This window comes from Amphiura filiformis, chromosome 12 (assembly GCF_039555335.1).
Source record: "Amphiura filiformis chromosome 12, Afil_fr2py, whole genome shotgun sequence".
Lineage (NCBI taxonomy): Eukaryota > Metazoa > Echinodermata > Ophiuroidea > Amphilepidida > Amphiuridae > Amphiura > Amphiura filiformis.
Window position 1 is genome coordinate 16741883 of NC_092639.1, and position 14126 is coordinate 16756008.

Sequence of the window (14126 nt, forward strand, 5' to 3'; positions counted from 1 at the left end):
TTGAATGACGTCGGCCACCGTCGTCTGGCAAAAATGATGCCTACCAAACCTAATACCCTTGAACATAGACGCCTGGCTATGCGCTCTGTAGCCAGGCGCACCTATAGGCCCTAACCCCAAACCACCCCTACTCACCACAGCCCAAAAAACATTTCACATCTGGATTATACCCAAAATAAGTAGTATTTGTGACAATTCGACCCGGCAATTCGCCCACTCGCCTAGCATCATGCTAGCGAGTGTTAAACACTCGCCTTTAAAATCTAGACGACAAGGCCTGATATGGCGTCAGTGTAAACATTAAAACTTTATAATCATGGTATTGCTAAAATTATCGTTGATCAGATTCTCCTTGTGAAAAATTAAAATAGATCATGCATGAGATCAACAATTAAACATGGGTCAACGAATTTTTTAATAATGAATTCTAGCAATACCATATAGGCCTATTTTTAATGTTTCCACTAAGACCATATAAATTGTGTGATGGTAAATTTATTATTGACACTCGAATGTATTGCACTATTATATTTGACAAAATTCTCCTGGTGAAAAATTATAATACGTCGTAGATGTATGTGATTTCCGGGTCAACGATAGTTCGAATGTTCAAATATAATAAATTTTAGCAATACCATATACTTTTTTAATGTTTCCACTGAGGCTATATAATTTGTTTGATGGTCAATTTATTATTGCCACTCGAGTGAATTGCACAATTTTATTCTTCGTTAATAAAATTCTCCTATAAAAGCCCGATTGGGCTTAAACTTAGCACAGTAAAGGCCCAATCTACCGCGATCGCAACTTCAACTTCAAAATCTGAATAACAAGCTCATGCGCGTTTTGATGGTCAAAGCAGCGCTATTGAATCATGACACATAAAGTTTGCGTTATTGGTGCCGGCATCATTGGTCTCTCTACTGCCGTATGCATTATCGAGCAAATTCCCGATGTAGAAGTCACCATAATTGCCGACAAGTTTACACCCGAGACTACCGGGGACGGAGCAAACGGAGTATGGTCTCCAGTTCTCTCTGGTCAGACTTGCATAGACGTAATGAAGTAAGCGTGAATACTATTAAGGGGTGGGGTATGAACGTTTGGCCAGTATTTATTGTGGGACATTAGAGCACATCAGACATATCGAATTGCATTCTGAATACGAAGAATGTCCTTCTGATATCAAATAATTTTGATTTTTTGAAATTCACAATGTAATACACATTTTATGGCAAATGATTACAAATTGATATTTGTGATATTTAACAGTACTCGAAGTAAACTTTATATGATTTAAACTTAAAGTGTATGTAGCTGGGATGAAAAGCCGACGATCAATTGAAAATTTTGACCTTTCGTATTGAAGATATTGATTTTTTTTCCAAAAACACCAAATATGAAAGGTCAAAATTTGTAATTGATCGTCGGCTTTTCCTCCCAGCTACATACACTTTAAGAATATGTCATTAGATTTATAAAATTTACTTTAAAGCAGATACATATTTTTTACTTCTTCTTTTTGGGTGGGTGGATCTTTTTTTTAAATTATTATTATTATTTTTTTATTTTTTATTTTATTTTAAAGAGGCAAGATTATAGCAGAAATCTCCGATAAGATTCGGTGTTTTGTCGATTCATTAACAGGCGTTGGGGCAGTGTGACTTGGGATCATTTGACTGGCTTGTTACATTCTGAAGACGCGGCACCTGCTGGTGTTAAGTTAGTTCTCGGTTACCATCTCTATACAAGCCAGAAAGAAGTAAGTACCGTTTATCAATTTAAATTATTATCTGTATAAATATGTGGTTTTACGCTACAATATCACACCGGCATAAATAAATATCTCTCTTATTTTCGCCTCTGTTATTATAACTCTTTGGTTTGTTAATTGTACTTCTGGCATTCTGAATGTAGCCGCTGTCTCTCTTATTTTCGCCTTTGTTGTCATAACTCTTTGGTTTGGTTTGTTAATTGTACTTCTGACATTCTGAATGTAGCCGCTGTCTCTCCTACATTCGCCTTTGTTGTCATAACTTTTTTGGTTTGGTTTGTTAATTGTACTTCTGACATTCTGAATATAGTCGCTGTCTCTCTTACTTTCGCCTTTGTTGTCATAACTCTTTGGTTTGTTAATTGTATTTCTGTTCTGAATGTAGTCGATGTCTCTCTTATTTTCGCCTTTGTTGTCATAACTCTTTGGTTTGGTTTGTTAATTGTACTTCTGACATTCTAAATGTAGTCGATGTCTCTCTTATTTTCGCCTTTGTTGTCATAACTCTTTGGTTTGGTTTTGTTAATTGTACTTCTGTTCTGAATGTAGTCGATGTCTCTCTTATGTTCGCCTTTGTTGTCATAACTCTTTGGTTTGGTTTGTTAATTGTACTTCTGTTCTGAATGTAGTGTCGATGTCTCTCTTATTTTCGCCTTTGTTATTATAACTCTTTGGTTTGTTAATTGTACTTCTGGCATTCTGAATGTAGCCGCTGTCTCTCTTATTTTCGCCTTTGTTGTCATAACTCTTTGGTTTGGTTTGTTAATTTTACTTCTGTTCTAAATGTAGTCTATGCCTCTCTTATTTTCGCCTTTGTTGTCATAACTCTTTGGTTTGGTTTGTTAATTGTACTTCTGACAAGGAACCTTATTGGAAAGACATTGTACTTGGATTTCGACGGATTTCAACGAAAGAAATACAAACGGTTTTCCCAGTAGATTGTGGATTCACGTGAGTATTTTGTATTAAAGCTATAATTATATCTTCGTGAAGATGACTTTCATGAAGCTGAATAATTTACATTCAAGTTAATTAGCGAGTAACGATTGACTTTTTTTTACCAATGAAGGACGTTTTTCATAGCGCATCAGAGTGCACTTTATCCTATTGGGAAAAACATTTAGTTGAAGTCCATCTTCAGGGACTTTTGGTATAAGATCCCGATCACTGAATAAAGCATTGTGAATGAAGCAGTGAATGAAGATCGTCTTCTTTAGTGGCGTGGTAGGACTGTTTGTCAGGGGCCATTAATTCGGCCCAATTTTACCGGGATGATATCTGCGTGAACATTTTCGGTTTCATACTACACTAAGCCAAAAAAGAAACTTGTAGTTTTTCACAAGGTCATATCTTAAAATCCTGTGCATCAAAATGAGCCAAAATTACACACAGGACCGGGACACATGATTACTTCAATACTCTACTCTAAACAGGCAATTGTCCAACTGTGTGTAAATCCTGTGTGTAATTTTGGTTCATTTTGATGCACGGGATTTTCAGATATGACCTTGTGAAAAATTACTATAAGTTTCTTTTTTGGCTTAGTGTATTTAGAGTAGCCTAAATGTTGATATAAATAAGATCATTTACATAGTTTTATACCCAATTCCAGGTGTTTACAGAATTTGTGCATATCTAAACAGTACTCAGAATGAATATTTACGGTTTTATAAGGGCACGGTGGCGCAGCGGTACGGGCTCTGCCTTGTAATCGGTGGATTGCGAGTTCGAGCCCCGGCGGTGCCATCATGTTGTGCTCTTGGGCAAGGCACTTTACCTTACTTGCTTCTCTCTACCCAGGGGTGAAATGGGGAGCTGTTATGAATATTGTCCATTGAGCGCCGCCTAAAGGTATGAGCATGCCATGGGCATTGTATGGCAGCTGACATATTCTAACGACAGCGGAATAAATGTAAAGCGCTTTTGTACATGTGCACATGTGAAAGGCGCTGTATAAATACCAACATTTATTTTTTTAAATAATTATTTTAACACATCTTTTAATCACAGGCATGGCTTTTCTTTCAATACCATCGTCACAGAATGTTCCACGTATTTGCCTTGGCTGACAAAAAGGTAAAAGAAAATTATATTGTACTAAAGAAAGTTCATGGCATTATAGCAGCAAAATAATACTTCAAAAATGGCACGTTTCACTATGAAGCATTTGGAAAAAAATATTTTAATCAATCTCTATAATCAGAGATTAGCCCGAAGAATTATTTTTCATAACTAAACGCTTGTTTATGCCCGAGGGCCGTTACATTTCAGAATATTTTGTGATTATTTATTATATGATCATCAAAATAATACCCAGTATTAAACGTCTATTTTGTTTTCCCTTGCCCCGCGATTTCACATACGGGCCACCGGGCATTACCTTGCTTATGCCCGGCTCTCGACCAATCACGTGCGCTGTTATATATGATCCACTTGTATTGGACGATCCATGTCTGCTTTTCAATACATAAGGTTGCAAGTTATTCAATGGCTGATCTGGTCGAAGCTCACTCTCATATTTTTTTTACTCACAATGGTAAAATGAACAACGTTTTTCCAATTATGTTGAGTCTCTACATTGTTTTGGTTTTTACAGATTTCAACAAAAGGAGGTAAAATTCAGTGTCGTCGAATCTGTTCAATTGGAGAGGTAATCAGAACTAGTCTTCCTAATAACTTTCGTTTAATAAAAGGGACATTGCAAATTTGCAAACACCAAATTTGCAATCCATCTAGCGCATACATTCGCAGTAATATGGTTCATTAATGTTTTGTGTTGTCGGATTATCGCGCAGTAAAATAACGTTTAGGCCAAAATAATGGGTTCGGTTGCGCATCGTCCATCATGTACGCTTTTACTGCCTCAGGCACATTATTTAGGTGTGAAGGATTACCCTTTATTTTTAAAGGCAATACACCTCATGAAACAAACCATCCTGGAATATTAAGAATGTTCTATCCTGCACTCATGCCCATTTAAACTTTAATTTTTGCTTATCTATCTTGTTAAAGGTGGACAAGATCTTTGATGTTGTAGTGAATTGCTCTGGCGTCCATGCATATCATCTGGTAAACGACAAAGAGGTTACGGTTATAAAGGGGCAAATGGTTAAGGTATGTTTTAACAACAGCTGCAGAGCATGTGCAGAGTGGCCGATTTTATTTAAGTGACAACATCAGAGTCAATCTCAATAGATATAAGAATGATGTGTCGGTCAGTGTACTGAATGATTTTGGAATGAAGGTGAAGATGGAGTTCATTTACATAAATTGGAAAGTAAAGGTACAAGGACTGAGCCTTGGGGTACACCTGAAAGAACGGACATGAATGATTAAGACTTATGACCGCAGAAAACATCCCGTTGTTTACTAGAATTGGTAAAATGACTAACAAATAATTAAACCCACTTAGTAAATCCATCAGCAATAACAGCGAGACGTCAATAGAAAACGAGAATCTATAATTGAGCACGCTACTGACAAAAGCCCAACAATGTTTTAATAGATGCAGTCATTTTTGGAAAACTTAGATTCCCAGTAGTTTCCAGTGAGCATTATAATAATTATGCTTGTCTTTTGGCATAATTAAACTTGTTATTGAGATTACATTAGTTGTCCCTTGTTCATATTGGTCCAATCATTCATATATTTTGAGTTTCTTTATTAAGGAGACAATAATGTGCGTCGTTCTTTTCTTTAATAGGTTCGCGCATCTTGGCAAAAGTGGTACGTCTCAGCGAAATCTAAAAATGGTGTTGTTACAAATTTGACACCGAAGTAAGTATTGTCTATCTTCTAGGTAAAGCAATACTGCCAAACGGTTAGTCTAATAACCCCTACTTATGTATAAATACTTAAGGGCTCAGATAGCAACGTTTGCACAGTATTTTTTCTGGGACATAGAGCACATCAGACATATCAAATTGCATTCTGAATACGAGGAATGTCCCTCTAGTCTGATTTTTTGAAATTCGTGATATTATACACATTTTATGGCAAATTATTAAAATTTGATTTTTTTAAATATTTTTTTTTTTTTTTGATATTTAACAGTCCTCGAAGTAACTTAATTAATCTAATAAATATGTACTAAAAGTGTATGTAGCTGGGAGGAAAAGCCAACGATCATTTACAAATATTGACCTTTCGTATTGAAAGTACACATTTTTTCCCCAAACATTGTAGGTCTTTTAAATGATCGTCGGCTTTTCCTCCCAGCCACATACACTTTTAAGTACATATCATTAGATTTATAAGTTTACATTGAGGACTGTTAAATATCAATTTTTAATAATGTGTTGACCTAAAATGTGTACTATACCGAGAATTTTAAAAAAAAATCAAAATTATTTGATATCAGAAGGGCATCCCTCGTATTCAGAATGTAGTTCGATATGCCTGATGTGCTCTCATGTTCCAGAAAAAATACTACGCAAACGTTGCTATCCGAGCCCTTAAGTATTTATAAGTAGGGGTAATTAGACTAGCCGTTTTGCAGTATTGCTTTACCTAGATAGACAATAGACTTCCATAGTAAAGACTTGCGACTAATGGAGTTCCATTATAGAAGAGCCCCTCGGGGCATGAAAGTAAAGTGAATGAAATGACGGACTGCCCTTAAGGCAGCACACCACTAAATCCTTCCGCATTTGGTGTAACCCTTGATAGTCCCGGTAAACATAGGTCGGTAGTGCAAACAAGTGGGTGTCCCTTGGGAGCAAGATGAGTAGCCATGATTGTTTATTATATTTAAATTAAAAGATATGCAATTGGTAAATGTTCAGAATATCACAAAATGGTGCATCTTGATCTGGTCAAAAGTTTGACTCCCAAAACTAATCCGCGTACGGACATGGTAAGGAGGCATTCGTGCAAGCTGAAAATAAGGGTGGCGCTGTTCAAGTCCCCGTAGCTTAAAAAGTTAGTCTCAACTTGTGTCAAAAACCCATTTTAAATTAAATTTTAATCTTTATTTAAGACATTGGTGCTACCAAAATATGAAAAATGGTTTTACATGGGGTAGAAAAACAAACTTACTTTCATGTATATTTACACGTATTTCAATGGGAGTTTATTTAGTGGTGTGCGCCCTTCGAAGACTCATTTTTTTTTTTTTTGGGCATGATTGATACCTGATTTTAAGTGCCAAAAAGTTGAGATTTTTGCCTGAAACTTTTCTATTTGCAAAGAAAAAATGTCTGTTTTCTGTTACCGTCTACAAATACGCGATTTCATTCTTAAACGCACACGAAATTGTCTTCAAAACACAAGTTCCCATCGAATTGACAATTTAAGACCGTGCTATAGAAATGAGCTATTTTGGCCTTAACATCATAGGAGTGGTCACTTTTGATTATCCGGCGCAGAAAAAGTGAAACATCTTTGAAATTATTTTGATGCAAAATGTAATTATACGAACAAAACTCGTATATTAAAAGTTTTTAAAATAATCACTGACCATTTAATTGGGTCGCAATAGACTTTGAAAGTCAATGCATGCTTTTTTCGTAATACACGGCCCAAAATGCCGGTATTTTTAAGATATTATCAAATATTCAATTCCCAAGAGAGAAATATATCAAACAATTTGAATGATGGGTTTTCTTAATTTTAGATCTTGCCACAATAATACACACAACTTGGAAAATGAACATTTTAAAGTGCCAAAATGACGTTCCATCTACCCATACCCCCAAACTTTAGAACATAGGCCTTTGGCATATCCGTATATACTGCATGATAAAGAGTGGGGGGGGGGCGGAATGCTCACATACTGTTTGTCCACCTTGTCATATTTATGATTGTGAATATTTTTGAAAGAAATCAATCACTTTTCTGATATCAATGGGAATATAAATACAGTTTAACATGGCCTACTATGTTGCTCTGGCCCTAGAATTCTCCAAAGGGCAAAAAGTAGCACATTTTTACTAGGTGCGAACTTGTTTGAAGCGCTGTTTTATAACTTTGGAGCGACTAGCAATAAAAGAAATGACACTTTTTTAAGATGTTTAACACTGATTCCAAAAATAAAGAAAAACAAAAATATTTTGTTCTTAGAAGGCAGCACACCACTAAATCCTTCCGCATTTGGTGTAACCCTTGATAGTCCCGGTAAACATAGGTCGGTAGTGCAAACAAGTGGGTGTCCCTTGGGAGCAAGATGAGTAGCCATGATTGTTTATTATATTTAAATTAAAAGATATGCAATTGGTAAATGTTCAGAATATCACAAAATGGTGCATCTTGATCTGGTCAAAAAGTTTGACTCCCAAAACTAATCCGCGTACGGACATGGTAAGGAGGCATTCGTGCAAGCTGAAAATAAGGGTGGCGCTGTTCAAGTCCCCGTAGCTTAAAAGTTAGTCTCAACTTGTGTCAAAAAACCCATTTTAAATTAAATTTTAATCTTTATTTAAGACATTGGTGCTACCAAAATATGAAAAATGGTTTTACATGGGGTAGAAAAACAAACTTACTTTCATGTATATTTACACGTATTTCAATGGGAGTTTATTTAGTGGTGTGCGCCCTTCGAAGTATAAAATGGGTGACGGATTGTTTGTAATGAAATTTTCATATTTTCATCCCGTCACCCGTTTCATACTTTTAGATTTAACAATTTATTCGTATACATTTTATTGTGTCAAATACAGCTTAAAGGAGTATTTCGTGATCCTAGCATCCTCTATTTATGTCATTTGTCATAAGATATCCACGAAAAAAACCTATTCCCAAAATTTCAGTTGATTCCGATTTTGCGTTCGCGAGTTATGCATGATTATGTGTATTACACTGCTCCATAGACAATGCGTTGTAATTTCGTTCTGGTGGACCAGAACGAAATTCAAATTTCACGATATCTTTGCTAAACGAATTAATCTGCAAGAAATATTTTGTACATAAACATTATGTAGCCAGAGGTTTCCAGTGATGTAAAAATCTCAACTTTTTTTGGAGAAAAGTGGGGGGATGAGGCTGTGGATCACGAAATGCCCTTTTAAAACGTTTTATATACGGCATAAACTTAATAACAAGAGATGGTGCTATCACTGCACTAAAATGATTCATATGATCATTTTAAGACCATTCGGATTAAAATGTTCATTTTAGGGAGACTGTGTTGGTTTCCTCCTCTACATTTTGTAGGTCCGACCATGTTGTTCTTGGTTCAACCCGGGATTTTGGAAACTGGGATACAGACGTCTGTCTCGATGTCAGTATAGATATTTATAACCGTTGCTGCAAACTTGTTCCAAGTTTAAAGGTAGGCATAGTTAAATAACTGGGATATGATTTTTAAGTTCCTTATTACAGACTTGACATTTAATATGGAATATTTTTCGCAAAATTCCAAGACTTGTCTGGACGGAGTCTGCATAGACCGCACGGGCTAAATAGTAATTGGGGTGTGTCGGGAGATGGTATCAAATAATTGTTTGATAGAAAATGTGCTTTCCATATGTTTACATTAAGGTGCTCATAATGTAGTGAATTTGCCTAAAATGGCGGATTTAGGGAGGCTGAATTTGAGCTTTGTGGGGACACAATTTCGTACTTTATGCAACATGGTTCTGTTATTATCAAATTTATAGGGGTTTGAGGTGATATTTCGTCAGTAACTGGCATTCATCACAGTTGAAATACACTTACAGTATACCAAGTTTTTGAAAAGGGGAGGAGCTTAAAATTAGGGCTCTTAAAAACTGTACGTACTCAGAAAGTTTGAATGGCCACCTGCGGTCAAATGTTATAAACTTACGGTACAAAAACAACTGTGCGGATTCCTGGTTGTCCAATGAACCCACACTGTTTCTTTGTCTACAGTAAGTTGATAACAATTGGCCCCAGGGGACCATTCAAACTTTCTGAGTGCGTACCACTTTTAAGGGCCATATTTTTAAAGCTTCTCCCCCTTTCAAAACTGGTAGATTACAAGTGCTTTTCAGTTCTGATGAACACTTATTGGTATTTAGGTTCAGTAAAATCGACTCAAACCTCATTAAATTTGATAATATTAGAATAATGTTGCTCAAATTAAGACATTTTACCACCACACAAATCAAATTCAGTCTCTTTAAATCCGCCATTTTAGGCTAATTTACTACATTATGAGCGCCATAATGCAAACTCGATATGTCCGATGTACTCTCATGTCCCACAAAAAATACTGTCGAAACGCTCGAAACGCTCATTCCAGATCCCTTAATTTAACATTTACCAATCATGTCTTTCTAGAATGCAGAAATCATTGGAGGATGGTCCGGTTTGAGACCAGGAAGAACATCTGTTCGGTTAGCGAGAGAAAATATGATGTTTGGATTGCATATATTACCGGTAGGCCCACATAAAAAAATAGTAATTCAGTAAATTTTAAGGAACAGCGTTGCACACTGGTTTAGGTCTTTGCCTTTGGTGCGAGAGGTCCCGGGTTCAATTCCCCGCAGGACAAAAAAAAATCCGCTCTCCATGTGGTTCATCTGGTAGTGGCGGGGCAGATGATCCATGATAAAAGATCTCGTTACAGTTGGTTCCGATCAGGGTAACGCCCGATTGTCGGCTACACTTGCCTGTCCTGTAAAATTACCCCGACCAGCTATAGGGGGGTTGCAGTCTAAGCGGGAGGATATAAAGACATGAACAAGGCGCTCGGTGGAGCTCTGATCCAATTATTTCCTGAGCTTGCCAATCTTATACACACCATAAGAGGTAGACCGACACACATTGCGACAATGTTGGTTCATCGGTAAAATACTATCTATAATGACAACAAGGTTTTTAGCTGAAGAGGAAGAATGTAATTCAGCACCTCCAATGTTCACAGTAGGAAGAGGTGATGACTTGCGGAATTTCGACCTGACATGGATTATTTCAGTTTTGGTATCGTTAAACACAGGCGCTATTTTAACGTGCCTCCGTTCGTGCAGTGAGAATAAAAATCCGTGCAGTGAGAATTAAAATCCGTGCTTAAAATATTTCTACACAATTCAAGTTTCAACAAGATAAATGACCAGTAAATTAAAGCAGTTCCTCCACCAAATGACAAAGTAAGACGGATGGAGTCGGAAAATCCTATGCAAAGGTTTAGTTTGTGGTAATCAGTTAAAGATTCATTTTGCATAAAAAATCAAGCAATACCTTTTCTCCTCAATTTTTTGGTCACGCGTGGGGGAGAGCCCGCCGGGACGAGCAGATGCACAAAAAGGCGTGGAGGGGGAAGCAGAGTGTCCCTCAGACAGCTTTACCGGAGTAAGCTCTATCTATACCGGGTGGAAATTGACCAAAATTATCCTGTGCATCTTTTAAACACTTTGATTCTTGGCAAAAATATTGAAAATGGCTCCATGTTAACATTTAGTTCATAAACAGTGTGTTTAATCTTTTATAATAAAATGTGTATGCCACTTTGTCCAAGTTTATAACATAATTTGCCGATATCTTCTATTCACATTTGAGTCACTTAAGTTGCGGATTTTACAGAAATCTTCTATCAGATTTTTCAGAATTTATACCACTGTGTAACATTTTAAGAAAGTGACATTATAAGCGCCTGTGTGCATTTTATGCAAGTTTTCAGAGTTTGTATGCGTTTTTGTAGTCTGATTATTTTTTTTAAAAACATAATACTGTTTAACTTGATATCAGTAAACCAACTGTGTACTTTCATCGAGCTGCACCAAGGTAACAAAACGTCAATTTAATGGATTGACGTTTTAAATGAAAAGAAATTAATTTTACAAAGACTGTAATTATATGAAATTGTAGGCACATTTTGCATTTTATGCAATTATGCACAGTTTTTCTTCGTTTTTACATTCTCATTAACATTTTTAAGCATAATACAGTTAACGTTATGTAGGGCTGTTAAGACCCCTTTTTCAGCGTCGCTCTCACCCAAAGACCCCATATTTTTTTACGAACACATGCTCTGTCACCCGAAGACCCCCTATTTTTCCATTTGATCTGTCACCCAAAGACCCTTATTTTTCACAGCAACTTTCATTTTAATATCACTGATTTGTTACTTATTATGAAAACCAAAAAAATTTGAAGCCATATAGAAGTAGAAATTCGATATTTGAGGTTTCTGTGGCCCTGTTTCGGCTGTAACCCAAAGGTTCATGTTCTCACCCAATGACCACATATTTTTACATTTTGCTCTCACCGAATTCCAAAATCATGCTCTCACCCAATGACCCCATATTTTTTACATTTTGCTCTCATCGAATTCCCCTTACTGCGAAAGTGCCAGCCCTACACCTATATCCATTTCATATTGAAGTGCCCCCCAGATGAAAACTACACTTTTTTAAAAGTAACTCCAACCAATCTATTTTCTGATTACCATGTTATAAAACACAATACCGTTAATTTGACTTGTTTGTAAACCTGGTGTACTTTCATCGAGCTGTAGATAGGCTCATAAAATGACAATAAAAATTGAGTCATGCACTTTCAAAATTTGATGCAGCTATTTAGTTATGATAGAAAAATAATGGGAATGTTGGTCTAACGAACCGTTTGGTTAACATGTACGAGTATTATCATTTGCAATATTCTTAATCGTGTGACCAAGCAAGCTCAGCTGCCGAGGAATGATCAGGCATGGCAACAGAATCAGAAGAACTGAGTTGGTTAACAATGCGCAAGGCTCTTCTTGATGATAGGAACACTTGGATTGCTGAAGATTAAGAGATTCATTGAACAGTTTACACTGGTTCTTTGTAGAGCTGCTTATCAATTTCAAGACCACTCTTCCTCATTTTGCGCTCAAAACGTTGTTTTTATCTTTTAGATTCACGAAGTTCCTCTGTGAACCACGGAGCTTTGGGTCTGATAGTCATTTGAAGATCTTTGGGAAACATATTTTCTAATATCTTTTATAATTATTATTAAAAGCAAAAAAAAAAAAAATTAAAAATAAATAAATAAATAAAATGAGCAAACTCAAATACTCCAACATTGAATGGTTAGACCTGTGCGAAGTCTCTGAATTTTCTGACTGCATTAATTGTAAGAAATCATGCACAATCTTTGCATGTTTTTGGCCCATTTTCACTGAAATTGCAAAGCTAAAATAAATTAATATTTGTTGCCAGTTAGAACTAATTGACTTAATTTGTCAATATAATTGTTTACAAGAATAAACATTTACAAATGTTTTTATTTTTATATTGACAAATTTTCATTTTGCACTACTTGTTGCTGTTCTTTTCAGGTAGTGCATAATTACGGTCATGGTGGTTCAGGGGTAACGCTTCACTGGGGATGTGCGCAAGATGCAACTGAGCTGGTTCGACAATGTCTCCAAGATCTGTCAAACTTTCCTTCAAAGTTGTAAATGAATTTAATAAAATAGACAACTACTGACTAAGATTTGATTTATCAGAGGCCCTGCATGTGACGTATCATCCCGTAAATATGGCGGACTACTCAAATGCATTCAACAAAAGCATGATTGCAATCTACCGTGACAGTTCGTCTCACACACATAACCCTGCACTACGATCAAATAGGTTGATGACAACATTTGATTGAATGGACTGCACTCCGCCATAACTACGGTGAAGGACACCGGTTCAAATCCTTTGTTTGGAGCCAATCGATAATATCATGCAGGGCCTCTAATAACTGACACATTGTATTGATCCGTCCTCAATGTTGAGGCCAATAAATGATCGGATTCACGGACTAGCTTTAAGGGATCTGGAATGAGCGTTTTGAGCGTTTCGACCGCATTTTTGTGGGACATGAGAGCACATCAGACCTATCGAATTGCATTCTGAATACGAGGAATGTCCTTCTGATATCAAATAATTTTGATTTTTGAAATTCGCAATGTAATACATTTTATGTCAAATGTAATACACATTTTATGTCAAATTATATTTTTCACATTTTTGATATATAACAGTCTTCGAAGTAAATTTTATAAATTTAATGATATAGTCTTAAAGCGTATGTAGCTGGGACGAAAAGCCGACGATCAATTGAAAATTTTGGCCTTTCATATTGAAGATATGGATTTTTTTCCCAAAAAGACCTAATTTTTTTTGGTATTTTGGAAAAAAAATCCATATCTTCAATACGAAAGGTCAAAATTTTCAATTGATCGTCTTTTCAACCCACCTACATACACTTTAAGTATAAATCATCAGATTTATAAAGTTTACTTCAAGAACTGAAAAAAAAAAAAAATATCAATTTTTAATGATTTGCCATAAAATGTGTATTACATTGCGAATTTCAAAAAATCAAAATTATTTGATATCAGAAGGCCATTCTTCGTATTCAGAATGCAATTCGATATGTCTGATGTGCTCTAATGTCCCACAATAAATACTGTCCAAAC

General features: G+C 36.0%; 1 protein-coding gene across 1 annotated transcript; it reads left to right on the forward strand.

Moving 5' to 3' along the window:
• The first annotated feature begins 836 nt into the window (after positions 1-836).
• Positions 837-13393, forward strand: LOC140166666 (D-aspartate oxidase-like). Its single transcript, XM_072190164.1, has 8 exons — positions 837-1065; positions 1648-1762; positions 3785-3850; positions 4787-4888; positions 5478-5551; positions 8924-9041; positions 10013-10111; positions 12993-13393. Exons 1-8 carry the CDS (start codon positions 875-877, stop codon positions 13113-13115), a joined length of 888 nt encoding a protein of 295 aa, XP_072046265.1. The 5' UTR covers positions 837-874; the 3' UTR covers positions 13116-13393.
• The last annotated feature ends 733 nt before the right edge of the window (positions 13394-14126 follow it).

Bases quoted from the DNA above. Each gene is read 5' to 3' on its own strand.
- LOC140166666 (XM_072190164.1), top strand. From the start codon at position 875: ATGACACATAAAGTTTGCGTTATTGGTGCCGGCATCATTGGTCTCTCT. The intron at 1,066-1,647 runs GTAAGCGTGAAT...ATTCATTAACAG, and splicing joins ACTTGCATAGACGTAATGAA to GCGTTGGGGCAGTGTGACTT. The intron at 5,552-8,923 runs GTAAGTATTGTC...TACATTTTGTAG, and splicing joins GTTACAAATTTGACACCGAA to GTCCGACCATGTTGTTCTTG.